Genomic DNA, 23033 nt, shown 5'->3' on the forward strand with positions numbered 1-23033 from the left:
TGAATTTAGGATTTTGGTGATGGCATATGCCCACAATTGTAGCTGGTTGCCCCTAACTTGTAATTTAATACACTTTGAAAATAAAATTTTCTGTAAGAGAATCATTCTGTTAGACACGAAACCAAACCAACAAGCATTCATATTCAAAACCATACAAAATAAATGAACCATACTGTAAGAGAACATTTGTGTTATATACACCAATGCAGTCAAAATTCAAGCAAAGAAGACGCATGTTGTTTTATTTTCGGTAATCATTACAAAAGTAGATTCTCTTAAGTTACAAGGATAATGAAAAGATTGCGCCCCTGCAGATGCAAAATAATGGCATTTGTACATGTATTGTTCTATGGATAATTTTCGGTCACCATTATGTGAGCATTGGTGAGTTGTAAGTTGTAAACCTACTCTAGCAAAACCCGAAAAAACAACACAATTATAACAAGTGCATCTCTCTCTACGCCTCTCTATCCCTCTTATCTAAAAGAGATTGTCGTTGATTACCTTGAGCTAGATTATGTCCTCTGTGCATACTGGTATGCATTTACATGATAATCTGAAGGCACCAAGTCGTTGGAAGTGGCATAATTACAGGTTCAAACGGAGATTCAGCTCTATGGAAGGTATCCCAATCGACTGCTTTTTGACATTTCTTTGAAATTAAAAACACCACCTTTGCTTGTCAGTGATTGTTGGTCCTTTGAACTAGCACCTAGCAGGGTTTTTGAGTTGTTCGATTTACTTTCAGCCAATTGCTTGCTTTTCGACAATTCTGTGTAACCTTTGCCCGTGAGGGGTTGGTCCTTTGAACTAGCACCGACCAGGGATTCTGAGTTTGATTTACTTTCAGGTTCGCCTGGTCTCTTCCAAATTTTGACATGCCCTTCCCAAGATGCAGTGAGAATTGCTTCCTCTGTGAAAACTAAGCCAGATAGGGGCTCAGAATGAACGCAGTGTGCCACTAGTGGGGAGAGCTTTGGAACGTCCCGCATGCTTGGAGCAGGTTGAAGGGTGCCAACTGGACAAGTGCTGTCCCAATGGGATGACTGGCTACCGGTGCTAAACGTTGGAGATCCACCAAGTGAACTCCGGCGAAGTGGCACTACAATCTCATCCATAGGCAAGTCCCACAGGAGTAATTTTGTGTCCTGTAAACATGTGTATAAGTGGTGGAAGTAGCAAGACAAGCAAATAACATTGGCACAGTGTCACACCATAGAAGAAAATATTTCATGGACCAATATTAGGCTAAAAAATAAATCATGTCCCAGATTATGTCTTTGATTCCAGCAAATTTGTACAGCCATGATTGCAGACCAAATATTTTGAAAATCAAACACCTAGCTATTGGAGTTAAATGATTTAGTCTCCATTGGGAAAAAAAAAAAATCTTATAGCTAAATATAATTTGATACTAACCATCACGAGAAAATTTCAATAGAATGTGTAGCTTAGCAGGGTGATGGGACGGAGTTGGAATGATATAAAATACTATAAGCTGATAAAGATAAGCTCTTAACTGATTTGTATTCTTAAATAAGCTAAGAATGGGATCTCAGCATTGACTTTTGGGGGGGTAGAGATGGGAAGAAAAGCAAATACCTGACCCACAGAACCAAAACGGTAGACAATATTTTCTTCTGTGTCATCTGAACTTGGTGGTGACCAATATGAGTCAAAAGCCACACCACTAACCTGCAAACATTAAGGCTATAAGGTGTAAGATTTCCATGAGTTATGATAAATGAAAAGAGGGAGGGAGGGAGAACTCAATTAATATGCACAAAGTTCTGCTGAAACTGTACCCATGAGTTGTGCCCTTCACCCCAAGCTACTACTTTTCGATCTTCCATGCTCCATACTGTAACGAGATCCTCTTCCCCTCCAGTCAAAATGTATTTCTCATCAGGACTGAGAAACAACACGTAATGAAGGTCAAATAGGAGCATCATAAGGCGTAATTCTTTATGACAAATATCACTAATGAAGACATCATGTGATACACAAGGGTTTAGACTTGATCGAGCATAATTCAAATGTCAATGAAGAATTTTAAATAAATAAAAAATCCTTTTACCTCCAGGCGCAACAAAGAAGAGCACCATAGTAACTCTTGCCACCGAAAATTAGTTGTTCTTTTGAGTAGTCAAATACTCGCAAGTAGCCTACATATAGCACCCAACATCAACACCAATTAACAGATGCACTCATCCATAAAGTCACAAGCCTAACAGATAGAGAAATACCATCTCTACCAACTGTTGCCAAATATGTCCCATCTGGTGAGTAAGCAATGCTGTTTACTGAACCTTGGCAAATATGCCATCTGGAAATTGGATTACTCTGGATAAAACATAAAAAGGAAAAAATGGTGAAGAAAACAAGAAACCCCAAGGAAGATGGTCAATAGTTCTATATTTGGTTCTTGAAGGAAATACAAAGTTCCAATTTTGATTAGCCATATGTGAGTAATGTAGAAGCAGCGACAACAAAAATGTTGGTTATAATGGCCAACAACAGTATTAATATGATCTGGACCTGATCATAATAGAGTGATCTTTAAAAGCCAAGGTTTTACATATGCAGCAAATATGCATAACAATGAACTACTTAATACATGCAATGAAATTTTAACCATTTATATTACCTTACTGGATCTTGAATGAGACACCGAAAATTGAGTATGATCCTTTATAACAGGGAAAGAAGATTCAGCAGCACTATCCTTACTCTAAAATAAATTACACTGATTTTAGTTTATGTAGTAGAACAAGAGAAACAGTAAAACCAGACAAGAAGAAAATAGCATTTAGAAAAGAAAAGCTAAAGGTTAAGGCTTGCCTTCTCATACACATACAAGTTTCCATCAGCATGAGCAGCAACAAAAACACCGTTGCTTTTGGGAACCCATGCAATACTGGTACACCGACTGCTAAAAACAAGTAGTTAGTTTGTGTGGGCCCAGTGCCCCCAATTACCCAAAACAGAGTGTGTGCTAAGTATATTCCATCCAAACTCAACAGACAGAGTGCTTAGTTATCACAATTTATACATACATTAGCAAACTGTGTTTCAAGATGTTGATACAACAACCCACATTTGTACACCATAAATGATGATGATTTCCGTTCCCGATAGAAACATACAGCCACAACAACAGGAACAATAAAGAAGACAAAGTAAACAGATAAAAAAGTGTCAGAAAGTGAAGTTCAGACTACATTCTTGCCTGCTACTAACAGAACCTTCTTTGTTATAATGTTGGGCACCAACAAGCTTCTTTCCAGAATCTTGCAATTGCTGTCTCAAAGACACCGAATAAACTACAACAACACACAGAGTAAGCAAGTCACAAACAGCCTCATCTTCAGAAAACCCCGTAGACTATATACAAAGAAATTCTTACTATCTCCAGAGCTCAATCCAATAAGCAAGTCATGCCCATCCTTGGCTTCAGAATCAAATGCATGACACACCGGATTCGAATTACTAAAATGCAATGATTTTATAGGATCCTGCACACAAATTCCCCACAACCCTTTACACAAAATTCCCAAAATTCCCAAAAAACAAAAACCAAATTGTCCAAACCCAACAAAAAAAACCAAACACATCCCAAAGAACACCAAATTTACCTTGTCAGGCGAATTGAGGTCACTGATATAAACAGTATCTCCTACATTGAAAACCAAAAAGAACCCTTTGCCACCGTGACTGGAACTATTTGTATAATGAGTCCCATTAGACCCTGCAAAATGACTACTTCTACTACTTCCATTGCTGGTTTTGCTATAGCCACCCCCTCCCACAAAGCTGAGAGCTTTGCCACCATTTCCTCCCAACAGCCTCGCCGCTGCAGACCTCACTCCTGTGGTGCTGAAACTGGGCGTCAGCCCAGGCTGGCTAGGCTTATCCTTGAGCTGGGCTACGGTCACCTAAAATTCACAACCAAACACTGACTAACTCCGAGTCAACAGAGAGAGAAAGAGAGAGACAACTAACCCAGCAATTAATTAGGCCCTGTTTGGATCACACTAATCAATTAAATTCGTTTGGGTACCTGAGAAATTGACTTGGCGTACGAATAAGGAAGGAGATTGGGAGGCCGAGTCTTCTCCGAGTGAAGCTTGTAGCGGCCCTCTGGGGTTTTGAAATAGGCCTTTATAAGGGACTGGGTTTGGGAATTTGTTGTTGCCGCTGAGGAAGACGAAGAAGACGACGTCGTTTGGGTCGTCGTCGTTGTCGATGATGATGTGGGCGACATCGAGTTCAATCCGTTTCTGTTGTTGTTGTTGTAGCCGTTGTTGAACATCGTCGACGAAATTTAGAGTAACAGACTCTAAGACAGAAACAACATCGTAGAGTGTTTTTGACTGGGTGCTCTTTTCTTGTATGCTGTTCTTCTTCTCGGCGAGAGGAGGGATCGGGTGCTTCGCGGTGTATTGGTGTCTCCGATGAGATTGTGAAAGTGGGAAAGGAAAGGGAAAGTGTGGTTTTTGTTTTCTTCTTTTTGGAACATGGTTGACTTTGGAGTTTGGACTTTAGAGAACAAATGGAGATGGAGGTCAGTGTTAGGAACGATGAGGGCGATTCCACGTGTTTGCTGGTTGTTAACTTGTAGAAAAATTGAAAAAGAAAAAAGAAAAACTAGAGGAGTTTGACCATTTGTGTCATTTCGCGTTGGTGTTGCGAAGTAAACGATGTGTTATCATTTTTTCCCCCCAAATTTAGAAAGGGTAGAGGAAACTCACACACACGGGATCAGGGAGCTATGAATTCAAAATTACTTGGGAGCACACTAAAAGCTTGGGCCAATCTAATTAACACTGAATTGGTGGAGTGTTATCTCATTTTAAGTAGTGACATTTCGTGTGTGCATAAAAAAAAACGATTAACTTTATACCAAATGGCGTGTTATCTCATTTTAGTTTGTTCATAAAATGATTCGAATTGACTCAATGATTCGAATTGACTCACATACATAATTATTTTCTTAATTAAACAAAACCTCTCCCTTATGGTTTACTTATAAGATAAAGTTTCACTTAGTCAATGAATACTTGTAAAACTATAATAATAAAAGAAAGAAAGAATGTCATATTATTATACAACACTTAATACAATACTTATTCATGAGAAAAATTAATTTCTTCAAAATAAGTACAAAGTAATTAAGATGTATTCTAAACGCAATGATAAGTTGAATTCATGTAATGCTAGTTAATTTTATTTATTGTGTGGAAATTGAATTGTTGAATTTTACATTAACTTGACTTGTTTATTATCAGTGTTCGTGTGTCTAGTAACGATCAACCTAAACCACTGAAAATTCATGTCGGGTATCCCAACAAAAAAAAAAAAAAAAAAAAACACCTTCATGTCGGGTATAAGTCACATCATAAATTGTCACTCCCTCCTTTCCTTTCATTTTGTTGTGTATTCACTATTTGGGTTGGGTTGGCTCTACGTGGGTTTCTGAGATGGGCTAATATTTGTAACTGGAGATGACAAGGCTGATGGGCAAGAACCCTTTCTAATTTTCTTCTTACTCTGTTCAAAATAATCTCAGCTAAAAGTAAAAGTACAATTGATTCTCTACTACTTGTCGTTACTTAACTTTTAGTAGTCTAGCGATGCCAAGACAACTAAGACAAATGGAGGGAGGTCGAAATTGAGTGCAAGCGGTCGCCGCATTGCCTTGGCCAACTAGTTTAACCCGCATTTGCTTTGTTTTTGGTTTTTAGTGTGACATAGAGAGAAAATGTACGAAGGTATGCTAATTGTTAAAGTTACAACTTTCATTTTTTCAATTTACAAATACCAGAAGAGAAAAAAAAAAAAAATACAGTTTCACAGATTTGGTTTTGACTTTAATTATAAGGTAATTATTTATATCTGAAGTTAACATGTTCAATTTATTATAAGTTGCTTCAATGAAACACATAGAAAAAGAAATTTCAGAATCAACATGGCTATGTCAACTGATAGAGGCCCCTGCACCAAAAAACCCAGAAGGAAAATAGAAAGATTTGTGAAGGTGACCTCCTTGGAGGAATCAGGAGGGACACAAAGCAAGGGATTTTATCCATGAGGTTGGGCCATACATAGGGCATATGTACAAGTTGCAAATCCTCATCAATCATCATCATCATCATTTGCTCTTGCCAAAAAGCAAAAAGCCACACTTGTTCCTTAAGTTTGTTATTGCAAGCAAATCATATGCATCTCTTTATTTCTGGTTTGGTGCTAAGCTCGGCATATGCATACATATGATAAGTGAAAACAAAGCAATCATACACTTGTATAGCTTTATTTGCCCACACCCACTTGATTTGCTTTCTGTTTTTCTTCTTCCTGCTTTCCCAAGCAAACTAGTAGCTCTGACACCATAATCTCACTTTGCATTCATTCTCTCCTTCCCAACAAAGACAGACATGTTAACTACTAAGGTTGCATTACTGCTCACAAAATTAAGCTTCTCTCACCTAATCCCTCTTCTCCCACCACAAATAAAAACCCTCCTCCTTACCCTCAAAACTCATATCAAACACCTTCTCCAAATACCAAACACCTTGTGCTTCTTAATTGTTTCCAAGCAAATTAAGAAGCCACATCCAATCCAAGTACACTCAAAATGAAGATGATGAATCAGCCTCTCTTCTCATTCACACTCCTGCTCATCGCCCTCTCCCATTGCACCAAAATCTTAGCCCAGGCCCCTGCTGCTGCCCCAGCTGCCCCTGCTGCCCCAGTTGCCCCAGCTGCCCCTGCTGCCCCATCAATTACCGGGCCGGCAGTGCCATCACCACCAGCCGATGCCCCTGCGTCACTAGGCCCAACCAACATCACCAAAGTCCTTGAAAAAGCAGGCGGCTTCAACATCTTTATCCGCCTTTTGAAAAGCACCCAAGTTGACAACCAGCTCTACAGCCAACTCAACAACTCAAACAGTGAACTCACAGTTTTAGCCCCAACTGATAACGGCTTCTCACAGCTCAAGACAGGATCACTCAACTCTTTGAGTGATGAGCAAAAAGTCCAGCTCTTACAATTCCATCTGATCCCAGATTTTCTCACAGTCCAAAACTTCCAAACTCTCAGCAACCCAGTGAGAACCCAAGCTGGAGATGGATTTGAGTACCCACTAAACATCACCACATCAGGCAGGGCAGTCAACATATCAACTGGTCTTGTCAACACCTCCATTTCAGGCACTGTCTACTCTGATGGCCAATTGGCTATTTACCAAGTTGACAGTGTGCTCCAGCCTTATGGTGTTTTTGCTCCCAAGCCTCAGCCACCGTCACCGGCACCGGCTCCTGTGCAAGAGAAGCCTAAGAAGGCGTCATCATCTGATGACAGTCCTGCTTCTGAAGTGAAGTCTGGTGCTGTGCCTACTCTGATCTCCAAACTTAATGGCGTTGTTTCCATTGCAGTTTCTGTGGTTGCTGCTGCAGCATTAAGCTTTTTGTGACAGAATTGTTTGTTCTAATTGGAGTTGGATTGAAGGGTAATGATGTCCGGTGACTGGTTTGGAATAATTGTTGTTATGCATATCAGAAATGTGATCTGTATGTGAGACCAATGCTGTTTAGTTGAATTTTTCATTGGGTTCTTCATCTGTTTTGTTCTTTGTATCTGTAATATTTTCATTTCTATTCATCTTCGGTTTCTTTGTATTTTGAGAAACTTGTGTAAATTCCTCCACAAAATTAGTACATGGGTCTTGATCAATCCCTTTTCACTTTTGCAGTACCATTTTGACTTTTTAGAATAAATTGATCATGAATGCTTCAGCATATGAACACGAAATTTGTTGAGCTGTGCACAATATTGTAAGTGTGACGTACCAACAATCAATAAAACTTCACTACATTTTGAACCGCGTTATAAGAGAGGTATAAAATTTAGGGAGTTTTGGTATAAGATCAATGTATACTATAACAATGTGGTAGATGATAAGAGAATTTTACTTATTCTAGATAATGTCAATGACTAAGGGCTCGTTTGGGACCACTTCTTTAGGAAGTACTCCTGCTCATAAGCGTTTCTAACAAAAGCGCTTTTATTATAAAAATTTTGAATTTTGCATAAAAAATTAGGGTGGTGATTTTTCCACTCCCTTTTTATCCACCTACACTCCCTTTTGTTTTTTTAAATACTTTTTACTATAAGATAAAAGGAAGTGTAAGTGAACAAAAGAGGAGTGAGAACATACAATTTTTTAAAAATGGAGTGTAAGTGGATAAAAAAGGAGTGGGAAAATCAGTACCCAAAAATTAAAGTGCTTTGTGGAAAAGCACTTGGGAGTGCTTCTTGGAAAAGCACATAGCAAGTGCTTCTCCAGGAAGCGCTTCAATGACCCAGAAGCGCTTCTAAACTTTTCTGCCAAACGCTGTCAGAGACGCTTTTAGTTATCAGAAAGCACTTTTGGCCCTTCCAGAAGCACTCTCAAACAAGCCCTAAAATATACTATCCAATTTTACAATAATATAATAAAAAACAACTACACCAAAGGAGGAAGCCTCAATTACAAACCACTACACCAACCTTATTTTTCTGATATTTGTTCAGTTACATAATATTTATATTAATAGTTAATTTTAAAAAAAAAAAATTCAATACCAATTCGTGCACAATTTGTTCCAAATCCCTCATGCTCTTAAGTTATACGTAAATAAATCAATTTAAAGTTACAAAATTTACAAATTTAAACTCTTATGTATATTATATTGATATTCTTAAGGTTTATATAATATAAACTGCAATACAAAACAATATATATATAGTAAAACAAAAACAGAAATTTCACTACCCTAAAAAAACATAAATAAAACCCAAATGATACCTTATCAAATGTACTTAAAACCTAAATTGCACGACAGATTCTAGAAAACCAATTCTAACGAAACAAAAAATGCACTGCATAATTTCAGCGAAACATTCCAAAACTATAATCGATCATCAACCTATAACAATCATAATCCTTATAATAAACAAAAAAAAAACAGAAACTGCAATCAACTATTATTTTTATAACAAAGTAATGTAAGTACCAATGAAGTGAAACAAACACGTACAAAAACAAAACTGCAATAAATTACTACTATACAGCAAAACAATGTAAAAACAAAAACTGCAATAAACTACTACTCTAAAACAAAACAATGTAGATATAAATAACGAACACATAAACTTCAATGATTTACAACTCTAAGAAAAACACAACAAAAACAGAAACTGCAAAAAGAAAAAAAATTGCAATCAACTAGTACTGTGTCACAAAATAATATATATATATATATATATCAATGAAGAGACACAAAAATAGTAAATGAAAAAAACAAACAGAAATTACAATCAACTACTATTCTATATCAAAATAATGTAGATATCAATTAATTGAAAAAAAAACACTGCAGAAAAAGAACATAACTAAAATTGAAATGATCCCTAAACAAATGTACTTAAAACGTAAAAAGCACAACTGTTTTATGGAAAAACTAATTGTACATCAACTAATTGTACCATAATCGATCATCAACCTATAAAAAACATAACCCAAACCACCTCCCTAAATTCAAAACAAAACTAAAAGCCAAAAGCAACCAAACAGAATTGTAGGAGAAATACACATTCACATAGCTAACAGAAGCTACGATGAGATACTATCAAATTCAAGTGATATTAATAAAATAAACAAAAAAAGAAACTGCAACAAAAAATAAAAATTGCAATAAACTACTACTCTATAACAAAACAATGTAGATATTAATGATGTAAACAAAACAAAAATAGAAACTGCAACAAAAACAAAATTTGTAACTTTTTCGAACTTATAAGTACACTTGGCAATCACACAAACCTCCATTACCTTTGAAAATGAAAAAAAAAAAAAAAAGCATAAAACAATTTAAATTAATAAAGAATCACTTGACATAAACAACAATGCATTTTAGGATCTTGAAGCATTAGCCTAAATGATTAGATAAAAGCGTTAGGCTTTTGTGGAATAACTCAAATTGTAATATTGTATACCTTAGGAGAACTATAGTCACATCTGGTATTTGTTTAATAGAGAAAGGCTGAGAGAGAGATTGAGAAGAAAAGAAAGAGAGGGAGGGAGGTAGAGCAGAATAATATGAGAAAGAGAAGAAAATTTTCGGGACCCCAAATGATTAGATAATTTTCGGGACCCCGAAGGTTAGGACTCTTCGGGAGAGGAAGTTAATAGAAGAAAATTTTAATTAGAAACAAAACAAGCGTTAGGCTTTTGTTGAGGTAAATCCTGAACCCCAAATGATTAGATAACTAGGCAAATCCTAAACACCAAATGATTAGATGAAAGCAAACTAGTAACTCTAACACCACAATCTCACTCTACATTTCCTCTCTCTCACCTTCCCAACAAAGACAGACATGCTAACTGCGAAGGGTGTATATCTGATAAAATAATTATCACCCTCCTCACCTAAATCCCTCATCTCCCACCACTTATAAAAACCCTCTCCATTCCCCCAAAACTCATATCAAACACTTGCACAAAATATCAAACACCTTGTGCTAGCACCACTCCTGCATTGGCATTACTTGTTTTCAAGCAAATTAAGAAGCCAAAACCCACCACACTCAAAAACATGATGATGAAGCTTCAGAATCAGCCTCTTTTCTCACTCACACTTATACTCATCTTCCTTTCCCATTGCACCAAAATCATATCCCAAGCTCCTGCTGCTGCTCCGGCTGCTCCTGCCGCCCCAGCTACCCCAGCTGCCCCAATTGCCCCAGCTGCCCCAATTGCCCCAACTGCCCCAGCAATTACAGGGCCAGCAGTTCCAGCACCACCAGCAGATGCCCCTGCACCTGCAGGCCCAACCAACATCACCAAAATCCTTGAAAAAGCAGGTGGCTTCAATGTCTTAATCCGCCTTTTGAAAAGCACCCAAGTAGACAACCAGCTCTACAGCCAACTCAACAACTCAAATAGCCAACTCACCGTTTTAGCCCCCACTGACAGTGCCTTCTCAAAGCTCAGCACAGGCTCACTCAACTCGTTGAGTGATGAGCAAAAAGTCCAGCTTTTACAATTCCATCTGATCCCAGATTTTCTCACAATTCAAAACTTCCAAACTCTCAGCAACCCAGTGAGGACCCAAGCGGGAGATGGATTTGAGTACCCACTAAACATTACCACATCAGGCAAGGCAGTTAACATATCAACTGGTCTTGTCAACACCTCCATTTCAGGCACTGTCTACTCTGATAGTCAAATTGCTATTTACCAACTTGACAGTGTACTCCAGCCTTATGGTGTTTTTGCTCCCAAGCATCACCCACCTTCACCGGCACCGGCTCCGGTGCAAGAGAAGCCTAAAAAGACGTCATCATCTGATGACAGTCCTGTTGCTGAATTGACGAAGTCTGGTGCTGTGCCTAATCTGATCCCTAAATTTAATGGCATTGTCTCCATTGCAGTTGCTATGGTTGCTGCTGCAGCGTTAAGCTTTTGTTGACAAAATTGTTTGTTCCAATTGGAGTTGGTTTGAATTTGAAGGGTTATAATTGTTGTTTTGCATGTGAGAAATGTGATCTGTATGTGAGACCAATACTGTTTTGAATAATTTCATTGGGTTCTTGTCTTGTTTTTTTGTATCTGTAATAGTAATTTCATTTGCATTTCATCTTGGGCTTCTGTTTATTTTGAGAAACTTGTGTAAATTCCTCCAGAAAATGAGTACATGGGTCTTTTTGATATAATTAATCATTTTTCACTTTTGGAGTACCATTTTGAATGTATTTTAAACTAAAAACTAAAAACTAAGTTCTCTTCATTTATTTCTAAATCTAACCTATTGCTTGTATTGTATTCATAAAAATTCAAGCTATCCTTATGCTATAAAAATAGTCGTATAATCATACATGAATTCATACAATACATATTATAGTAACTTTCTACATATATATTAGCTACAGGAGAACCGGTCACAATAATAATGTTTTGACATCATGACCTCTTTAGTATAACTGAGGAGGCCCAAGGCGAACCTTTGAACCTTCCATATAAATTATTATTTGGGAGTTTCACTAAAATACCCAAAATGGGGGCTGAAATTATAAAAATACCCAACACCCAAAACACTTTATAAACATACCCAAAACTCATCATCACACACACTCAAAACCCATTTATAAACATACCCAAAACCCATCATTACACACATACCCAAAACCCATTTTGGGTATGTTTCTATGTTTAAATAGTGCTTGGGTATTTTTATAAATACATGTCTAGGATTGGGTATTTTTATAAATATCTATTATTATTTTCGCTCATTACGCCCAAAAATCTGTTTTTATACCATGGCTGGAAAATTAAACACTACATGAAGAGAAAGACTCCAAACAAAATGTAATCAAAATAGAAAATTCAAGGCAGTCTAGGTTTTCTCTTCTTTGTTGTTGTTTTTTTTTTCAATTTTGTTTTAAGTTTTAAAGCCTGGTTCAAACGGCATCGTTTTGGCCAGGATTTAAAAAAAAAAAATAGGTGCACAACGCTCAACCAAAGCAACAAAGACTTGACATCGTTTAGGCTTTTCATTGAACACCTAGAGTGCACCTCCCAGGCTGAGCAGAGGTACAACATGCAGTACCTACTTGCGCCTTAATAAGTTCGCCACTGCATGGGGGTTCAAACCTAAGACCTCTTGTCTGCAAGTCAATGCCCTTTTCCACTAGGCTAGACTCCCATTGGCCGAAGAGAAACTTAATTACATAAACTTCAAAAAGACACCAACATGACATTTAAAGCACCAATCCCAAGAAGGCAACAAACTAATATGCTAAAAATAAAACTAAAGCGGACAAAAGCTACACTAAAACTACTAGCCCACATCACCACAATTAAGCATAATCCTAAACAAAACCCACAAACCTAGCATAGCCGAAACTCTAAAGCAACCTGGACGCCTAATGACCCCTGCCACCATCACTTGAAGAAGTGTCATCACAAGTGTGGGAACACATATTTTGCCGGCCAATAAGAAAACGACACGTGAAAAAGGAATATTCCTTAGGTCAACTAATTACCCTAACTAAATCCTATTTAATTGGGGAAATTATCTTTGATTTAAGATAAGAATATCTCCCTAAATCAAGGAACCAATTTCCACCAAATCTCTTGGATTAATTCATATAATCTTTTTGGGAAAGAATAATCCTAAACAGATCAAGATTATTCTCCCAAAACCCTAGCATACAAGGAGCCTATAAATACATGGCTACACAAGGCATTCAAAGTAATTCTTTTTGAACCCTAAAATCCTCTATTGCCACCACTCTCTCTCTCCTCTCTCCCACATGGCTAAGTGCCACTACACACGGCTCTGGCCACCCAACTCTCCTTGTGAGAGAAAACTACTTCCACTTTAGCTATTATCATATCTTTATCAAGATCCAATCGAACTAACTTAGGCATCAGAGGGCTTTTGGCCAACACCCCTCTGGTGTCGTCTATTTACTCAAATTTATTTCACAGGGATCGAGGAAGAGAGAGAAAGAAGATCGAAGATCGAGGAATCAACCCGCGAATATTCCCCATGCAGAATTTTGCTCAAATAATGGCCACGACCACCACCGTACAAAATCTTGAAGCAAGAACAAAATACATAACATATTTGGGGAAAAGATGGTTTCCAGTGATATACCTGTGAGTAAGAGTGAACACATAAACCCAAACAACCACCCTGCCAAAGAATAATTGGGTGATTTACAGCAAACTCCATCAAATATGATGTATAATCAAATTTATAGAGAACATGAGCAGTGTTAGAGAGCGGATTTTGGGTGAAGGGATTTCATTGAGAGAAGGAACTTCAATTTGAGCATGGCTTAAAAGAAATCACTACAAGGGGTTTCTTATTTAAAACACCTGAGTGGACTTATTCACTAACCCAAAATAGACAAGAATAGAGGAATGGGAGGAGGGACCAATGATGCTTCTTCCTCCTCCCCCTTTATGAAGTTTTTCTTTGGGACTCATAGAGGGAGAGATAGGCTAGGGATCTTTTTTATCAAAAATAGGCAAAATTTACCCCCCCACTTTCAAACATGTCAGTTTTTATAAAAACTTTCAAATATGCCAAAAACGTACTTAAATAGACACAAATGCCCTTAAAAATTAAAACCCACATAAACTAAAAAGCAAAACCCTACTACACAAAGTTTGGAATCGCACACATGTCTGTAGCCTTGGTCAAACTACTGGTGAGCACGCATGTCTGTAGCCTTGGTCGAACTACTGGTGAGTGATGCTCTTCTTTCTCTTTTTGCATATTTTGTGTTTTTTCGTACGGTTGCTTCTTCCTTCTAATTGTTTCTTCTTTTCTTTGGCATGGTGGGAACAAGGAATTGAAATATTCATCAGTTTAGGTGTGTTTGATGGTGTGATGGTGTTTGGGGGAGGGTGTGTGGGTTTTACTTTCTACTCTCTAGTCTCAGTTCCAACATTTGTTATGTCATGAACGTTCCCATGAAGTTTAGAATTAAAACAAAATCTAAGAAATTCAGGAAGAAGTAAGCCTATTATAGTAGAAGAAAGTCCCATAAATTTGAACACTATACAAACTTGGGACTGATGTCATGGATAATAGTGTAAACACTTTTACATACACTATATTATAGATCAAAGTACAGAACTTTGTTTGGTCATGAGGTTTTTGTGTTTTGCATTTTAAGATTTTAATAAGTGTTGATGAAACTTTTACTTTTGGCTCTCTACATCTATGCTCTTATTTATATTGCACTTGTATAGACCAATAACTTCTAGTCTTATTTGTACTTCTTTTTGTTTGTAACTTGAAAAGATAAAAAGGAGCCATTTACTAATGTTGTAAGGCTTTTTATCACAAAACGTCCCTGACGTTTACGAAACTATCAGATTGCATCCTTAAAGTTTTTTTGTATCACTCATGGTCCCTAACGTTAATATGAGTGCTCTTAAATGGTCCTTCTGTCAACAAAAACTGTTAAATCCAAGGATATAATCGTCAAATCAATCCAAAATTATAAAATATATATTTTTTATTTCCTTCCCTCCCTTCTTTCTTCTTCTTCTTCTTCTCTCTCCGCCAATATCTATTCTTCTGCTTCTCTTTACCTTCTTATAGGTCAGCAGTGTATTCTAACAGGAGGAGGATGCCAAAATTAGCTTTGCTTGTCTCTCATCCATTCAACAAAATTATCTATAATCACAGGCCATGCTTGATCCGAATCATAGTTTTGAAGGTCCGGAAAACTTATCTGTCAAAAGTAAAGATTCATTGAATTAAAACAACTCAGTCAGAGAGAGAGAGAGAGAGAGCAGGAGAGGAGGGGGGAGGTGTTGGGTTCTATAGAAGTCAGAAAGTTAGATCCAGGTACAGGAAGAGCTAATATCCCTCGAATGGAGGTTTTCACTTTTATATTCCCATTCTGGGCTATTGTTTAGTGTTTAAGAGTTTAAAATATCAAATAGGTCAATTAGACTTGAGATTATTCCTGAGTGCATTCTGATTCATCACACAACTCACTGATTGCATACTTATAAATTATTCCTGAGTGCTTCAAAACCTTTACTTTACCTTGATAATACCCATGCCCTGCTCTTGCTGTAAAACAAGGCCATGAGGGTAGCCATGAGAAGCCATCAAACAAAGCTTATCTGCCATGGCCGAGAGAAACCAGTTTCAGAAACCAAATTTCTCTCCTTTTTGGTGCGTCGTGCCTCTTCTTCACACCACCATAAACTGATCCATTCCTAGACCTCAAAACCCAAGATTTCTCACAATTTGGTCTTTTTCATTTTGAGCTGCAGCCACACATAATAAAAATCGAAAATAACAAAGTCGGATTTTATGTCATCCAGTTGTTTGATCGATAAATTTCTGATCTCAGAATCCAGGTAGGATTTCTCACGTCAGACAAAAAGTGTTGGTTTTCTTCCACCTTGCTAGGAAAGAAGAAAAAGGAGAGAGTGACAAAGGATAGGAGAAAAAAAAAAGAGAAACAGAGAGAGAAGAGATAATTTGGCGGAGAGAAAGAAGAAGAGAAGAAAAGAAAGAGAGAAAGGGAAGGAAATTTTTATTTTATTTATAATTTTGGATTGAATGACGATTATATCCCTGAATTTAACAGTTTTTTTGACAGATAGAGGGACTATTTAAGAGCACCTACATTAACGTTAGGGACCATAAATGATACAAAAAAACTTTAAGGATGCAATCTGATAGTTTCGCAAACGTCAGGGACGTTTTGTGATAAAAATCCATGTTGTAATTGATTAATACTCTTACATTTTAACTTACTAAATCGTATTAATGCACAACTGATATTTGATATCATCATAGACAAATCATATATATATTTGCTACTCTGACAAAAAATATATATAGGGTTTGAACATTGTTTTCTCAATGTGTAATGTATTATTTATTTATTTATGTTAGCTTACTTTTCAGGATAATGTCTAGTTTGACAATTTTGATTAACTACAATGGGAAGTGGGTTAACTCACAATAAAAATTGCAAAACTAAAGGACTACTTGTTTCAAATAAAATTATGTTAGAGGAGCTTCACAATAAGGTGTATGACATTGTATAAATGTGGATTGAAATGAGTATGAGATAACTATGAAAGTCATATATGATGCAATGAAAAGTGCATGGCCTGCAGAAATAGTTGATGATGATGACATGAGAGCTTTTATTTTTGAAAGTCTTTCAAGGAATTACAAGATTTCATTGTGTGTTACATTGAAGCGTAAAATATTTTCTTATGGAAGTGGAAGCAATCAACCAATGCCAATGGACCTCAACTTGGATACTCAAGCTGATTTAGATGATAATGATCAATATATATCATGATTCAGAAAATGACTTGGAAAATGCAGAAATTGAGGAGTCATAATATGAAGAGAATAATACAACACAACTAGATAAGTTGCTTTTTGAGAAAGAAGTTGATAATGTGTTCCAAGATAATGTTGAATTAAATGACTTGCCTCATGAAAACATGGGATGTGATGATGTTCCAGCTGTCAATGTGCACTATGATGAACCAAACTCCAATAAATCAAATGCTTGGAACAAGGATAAAAACAATGTACATGGATCAGACATGACATAGCTCTGCAATGCAAGTGGAGATATAATTGTAGGTCAAGTGTATGAGACTATGAAAGATTTAAAAATAAAGTTGGGTATTGATGCTATGACGAAAAATTATGAGTTCAAAGTGAAGAGATTCAATTTGAAGTTGGTTGTGTCAATGACCGATGCATGTGGAAACTGCGTGCATCCAAGGTACGAAAATCCTAATATTTCATGGTCCAAAAATATTTCACTAAACACTCATTGGATGCTATTCATTGCCATCATCGACATGCAAGTAGTTCTCTTATTGGCCAATGAATAAAATCTAAGTACGCTGGTGTATCACGAGTACATAGACCCCACGACATCATGGAGGATATGCGAAAGGACATGGGTGTGAGTACAATTTATGTGAAGGCTTGGAGAGCTAGGGAACATGCACTAGAGTTGGTTAGGGGATCACCAATCTTATGTGATACTTCCATCATATTGTGCTATGTTGAAGCCACAAATCTTGGCACGATAACTCATATTGAAACTGAAGGTAATAATCATTTTATGTATCTTTTCATGTCACTTGGACCTTGCATCAGAGGATTTTGCACTGTTATCAGGCCAATAATAGCACTTGATGGAACATCTTTAAAAGGTAAATTTCGTGGGACATTGTTTGTTGCCACAAGCAAGGATGGAAATAACCAAACATACCCTATTGCATTCGGAGTTGGAGATTCGGAGAATGGTGCATCATGGAATTGGTTTTTGACAAAATTACGGGGAGCTATTGGGGATATTAATGACTTAGTTTTCATTTCTGATAGACATGAAAGCATTTGTAAGGTTATCTCCACTATATTTCCTGATGCTCATCATGGGGCATGCATATTCCATATAAGTCAGAATCTTAAGAACCATTTTAAGCATGAGAGAGTGCATTCACTGTATTTAAGAGCTGCTAAAGCATATATTGTTCATGAATTTGATCGTCTTATGATGCAAATATTTAATGTTGAATTTAAAGTGGGTGATCTGTTTCTCTCTCCTATACCTTATCTCTCTCAAATGTGTTGCTTGCCCTATTACCTTGATGTATTCCCATGAAGAATTGCTTATTTCTTGGCTCCGACGACCCCTTCTCTTTAGGGGGAGAGGGGGAGTGAAGAGAAGTTGTGCCTTCATGAATTAGCTAAAGTTGATATGGAATAATTTGTCATTGTTTTCAGCTATCGTTTATGTGGTCATTGCTCCTGCCGTTGATGTTGCCTTTGTTTGCTTCACTTAACGTTGCTATGGTCATTGCCAATGATGTTGCTGTGTTTTGATCCATCTCTCCCAAAAAAAAAAAAAAAAAACCTTAACCCTAAACAGTACCTATTTCCGTTGCACTATACACCTAACCTATAATCCTAGCCCACCACCACTATCTACCATGCTACTATCGCCACTGCCTACCTTGCTATTGCCTTACCTATTATCGTGCTTACAAGGTTTCTGTGTTCTGCCTTATCTACTGCCGTGCTCACAAGGATTCTGTGTTTTTCCTTATCTATTGTCGTGCTCACAGGGTTTCTGTATTCAGCCTTATCTACTGCCGTGCTCATAGGGTTTTTGTGTTCTGCCTTATTTACTGCCGTGCTCACAGGGTTTCTGTGTTCTGCCTTATTTACTGCCGTGCTCACAGGGTTTCTGTGTTCTACCTTATCTACTGCCGTGCTCACATGGTTTTTGTGTTCTGCCTTATCTACTGTTGTGTTCACAAGGTTTCTGTGTTCTGCCTTATCTATTGTCGTGGTCACAAGGTTTTTGTGTTCAGCCTTATCTACTGCCGTGCTCATAGGGTTTTTTTGTTCTGCCTTATCTACTACCGTGCTCACAGGGTTTCTGTGTTCTGCCTTATCTACTGCCATGGTCACAGGGTTTCTGTGTTCTGCCTTATCTACTACCGTGCTCACAGGATTTCTGTGTTCTACCTTATCTACTGCCATGGTCACAGGGTTTCTGTGTTCTACCTTATCTACTGCCATGCTCACAGGGTTTTTGTGTTTTGTTTTTATGTGTTCTTCTATGTGCCCTATTTGTTAGGGTTTGTCAGATGTTTCATTTGTGGTTTATGACAAGGCCTATAGTTGTTCGATTGGTCAATGTTGAGTATGGTGTTCTATGATTCGCTTGTCAAGTTGGGCGTGCGAAATATCTTTGCCCCAATTTGAGAGGGAGTGTTGGCGAGTCCTTAGTTAGAATTTGGGTTCCTTATTTAGTTAGAATTTTGTTTACTTACCAATTATTATTTAGTCCTATTGTAATAGAGATTTATTTCCTATTGTAATTTAGATATATTTCATATTTTATTTAGGGTTAACACATCTTTGTATTTGTATAAATAACTCCATATTGGAGAAGAATAATAATATGAGCGTATATGAGCATAATTGAATATTTGCCCTACTTTGTTTCACTATTCCCTCTCTGTTCGCAAATGATAAACACAAAATGATTAGATGAAAGCAAACTAGTAGCTCTAACACCACAATCTCACTCTTTATTAATTCCCTCTCTCTCACCTTCCCAACAAGGACAGACATGCTAACTGCGAAGGTTGTATGTAACTGATTAAATAATTATCACCCTCCTCACCTAAATCCCTCATCTCCCACCACTTATAAAAACCCTCTCCATTCCCCCCAAAACTCATATCAAACACTTGCACAAAATATCAAACACCTTGTGCAAGCACCACTCCTGCATTGGCATTAATTGTTTTCAAGCAAATTAAGAAGCCAAAACACGCCACACTCAAAAACATGATGATGAAGCTTCAGAATCAGCCTCTTTTCTCACTCACACTTATACTCATCTTCCTTTCCCATTGCACCAAAATCATATCCCAAGCTCCTGCTGCTGCTCCGGCTGCTCCTGCCACCCCAGCTACACCAACTGCCCCAATTGCCCCAGCTGCCCCAATTGCCCCAACTGCCCCAGCAATTACAGGGCCAGCAGTTCCAGCACCACCAGCAGATGCCCCTGCACCTGCAGGCCCAACCAACATCACCAAAATCCTTGAAAAAGCAGGTGGCTTCAATGTCTTAATCCGCCTTTTGAAAAGCACCCAAGTAGACAACCAGCTCTACAGCCAACTCAACAACTCAAATAGCCAACTCACCGTTTTAGCCCCCACTGACAGTGCCTTCTCAAAGCTCAGCACAGGCTCACTCAACTCTTTGAGTGACGAGCAAAAAGTCCAGCTCTTACAATTCCATCTGATCCCAGATTTTCTCACAATCCAAAACTTCCAAACTCTCAGCAACCCAGTGAGGACCCAAGCTGGAGATGGATTTGAGTACCCACTAAACATTACCACATCAGGCAGGGCAGTCAACATATCAACTGGTCTTGTCAACACCTCCATTTCAGGCACTGTCTACTCTGATAGTCAAATTGCTATTTACCAACTTGACAGTGTGCTCCAGCCTTATGGTGTTTTTGCTCCCAAGCATCACCCACCTTCACCGGCACCGGCTCCGGTGCAAGAGAAGCCTAAAAAGACGTCATCATCTGATGACAGTCCTGTTGCTGAATTGACGAAGTCTGGTGCTGTGCCTACTCTGATCCCCAAACTTAATGGCGTTGTTTCCATTGTAGTTTCTGTGGTTGCTGCTGCAGCATTAAGCTTTTTGTGACAGAATTGTTTGTTCCAATTGGAGTTGGATTGAATTTGAAGGGTAATGATGTACAGTGACTGGTTTGGAATAATTGTTGTTGTTGAATTTTTCATTGGGTTCTTATCTGTTTTGTTCTTTGTATCTGTAATATTTTCATTTGTATTCATCTTCGGTTCTGTGTATTTTGAGAAACTTGTGTTAATTCTTCTACAAAATTAGTACATGCGTCTTGATCAATCCTTTTTCACTTTTGGAGTACAATTTTGAATGTATTTTTAGAATATATATATATAACAAAAACATAAATTGTACTACCCTAAAAAATATAAATAAAACCCAAATGATCCCTTATCAAATGTACTTAAAATGTAAATTCTAGAAAACCAATTATAATGAAACCAAAACTGCACTGCAGAATTTCAGCCAAACACTCTAGAACTACCTCCAAAACTATAATCGATCATCAACCTATAACAAATCATAATCCTTATAATAATAAATAAAAAACAACAATTGCAATCAACTATTAATTTTATAACAAAGTAATGTAGATACAATGAAGTGAAACAAACACAAAAACTACAATCAACTACTAATATAAAACAAAACAATGTAAAAAAAAAAAAAATTGAATAAACTACTACTCTAAAGCAAAACAATGTAGATATCAATGAAGTAAAACGAACACAGAAACTTTTCAATCATTTATAACTCTAAGAAAAACACAACAAAAACAAAAATTGCAAAAAGACAAAAAAAGCAATCAACTACTACTGTGTCACAAAATAATATAGATATCAATGAAGTGACACAAAAATAGTAATGAAAAAAACAAACAGAAATTTCAATCAACTACTATTTTATAACAAAATAATTTAGATGTCAATGAATTGAAAAGAAAAAAAGAAACTGTAAGTAGAAAAAAGAACATAACTAAAACTAAAATGATCCCTAAACAAATGTACTTAAAACGCAAACAACGCAACAATTTTATGGAAAAATTGTACTGAAATCGAAACTGTATTGTAGAATTTGAGTCAAAGACTCTCGAACAACCCCCAAAACAACAATCGATCATCAACCTATAAAAAACATAACCCAAACCACCTCCCTAAATTGAAAACAAAACTAAAAGCCAAAAGCAACCAAACTGAATTGCAAGAGCAAAAACACATTCACATAGCTAACAGAAATTACGATAAAATACTATCAAATTCAAGTGATATCAGTGAAGTAAACAAAAACAAAAATTGCAAACAAAAAAAGAAACTGCAACAAAAAACAAGAATTGCAATAAACTACTCTATAATAAAACAATGTAGATATTAATAATATAAACCATAACAAAAACAAAAATAAAAACCAATTTTGACTGTTTCGGACTTGTAAGTACACTTTGCAATCACACAAACCTCTATTACCCTTGAAAATGAAAAAATAAAATAAAATAGTAAAAAATCACTAGACATAAACAACAATGCATTTTAGGATCTTGCAGCATTAGTTTATCTTCTTGCAGCACCGGGTAAGCAACATCCCAAAGAAAATAAAAACTAAAAACTACAAGCCTCTAGCCAGTATGGGAAAACCTAACACAATCAAATCATCATATCATGACGAGTCTACTCGTTTGGGACTGCTTCTTTAGGAAGCACTTCTACTTATAAGCGCTTCTATCAAAAGTGCTTTTATAATAAAGACGTTGAAATTTTCATAAGAAATCGAAGTGCTTCTTGGAAAAGCACTTGGGAATGCTTCCTGAAGAAGCACATGGCAGTTGCTTCTCCAGAAAGCGCTTCTAAACTTTTTGCCAAACGCTGTAAGAAGCGCTTTTGGTTGTCAGAAAGCGCTTTTAACTGTTCCAGAAGCACTCCCAAACGGGCCCGACTTAACTAAGTAACAAACAACATAAACAAATCAAATCAACAAATAAAAAATATAAACTACAATGCATCACATAGAAAGAAGTAGCCTAAAGAAATCAAAACGAAACATAATCAGCAAAAAAACGAAAAACAAAAAAGATCAAAATTGTAAACGAACAACAAATTCAATGTACTCGTACCTCAACAGAAAATTCTACGAAATCCCCCAACCAAACAGCACCTAAAAAAAGCAAGAACAAAAATAAAAACTACATCAAAGAGTTGAAAAATCAACTTATAAAAACTGATATGATAAAGAAAATACATACCTCAACAATAGAAAAACAGAGCTTCACGTCAAAACTGAAACAACAATAGAAAG

At 36.9% G+C, this 23033-nt stretch overlaps 1 protein-coding gene and 3 pseudogenes across 1 annotated transcript; 3 read left to right on the forward strand and 1 right to left on the reverse strand.

Annotated features, from left to right (window-relative positions):
* Nucleotides 1-215: 215 nt before the first annotated feature.
* LOC110771146 (putative catabolite repression protein creC) lies at nt 216-4532 on the reverse strand. The gene is made up of 11 exons (XM_021975402.2): nt 4061-4532; nt 3636-3935; nt 3407-3515; nt 3230-3323; nt 2842-2929; nt 2648-2731; nt 2247-2343; nt 2078-2165; nt 1806-1911; nt 1603-1695; nt 216-1148 (listed from the first exon to the last, which is right to left on the reverse strand). Exons 1-11 carry the CDS (start codon nt 4310-4312, stop codon nt 615-617), a joined length of 1845 nt encoding a protein of 614 aa, XP_021831094.1. The 5' UTR covers nt 4313-4532; the 3' UTR covers nt 216-614.
* Nucleotides 4533-6482: 1950 nt separating this feature from the next.
* On the forward strand, nt 6483-7744 carry LOC110770685 (fasciclin-like arabinogalactan protein 12 pseudogene; annotated as a pseudogene).
* A 2799-nt stretch (nt 7745-10543) lies between these two features.
* LOC110770734 (fasciclin-like arabinogalactan protein 12 pseudogene) lies at nt 10544-11640 on the forward strand (annotated as a pseudogene).
* An 8199-nt stretch (nt 11641-19839) lies between these two features.
* Nucleotides 19840-20957, forward strand: LOC110771375 (fasciclin-like arabinogalactan protein 12 pseudogene; annotated as a pseudogene).
* Nucleotides 20958-23033: the final 2076 nt, after the last annotated feature.

This window comes from Prunus avium, chromosome 6 (assembly GCF_965620075.1).
Source record: "Prunus avium chromosome 6, drPruAviu1.hap1.1, whole genome shotgun sequence".
In the NCBI taxonomy this organism is placed as follows: Eukaryota; Viridiplantae; Streptophyta; class Magnoliopsida; order Rosales; family Rosaceae; genus Prunus; species Prunus avium.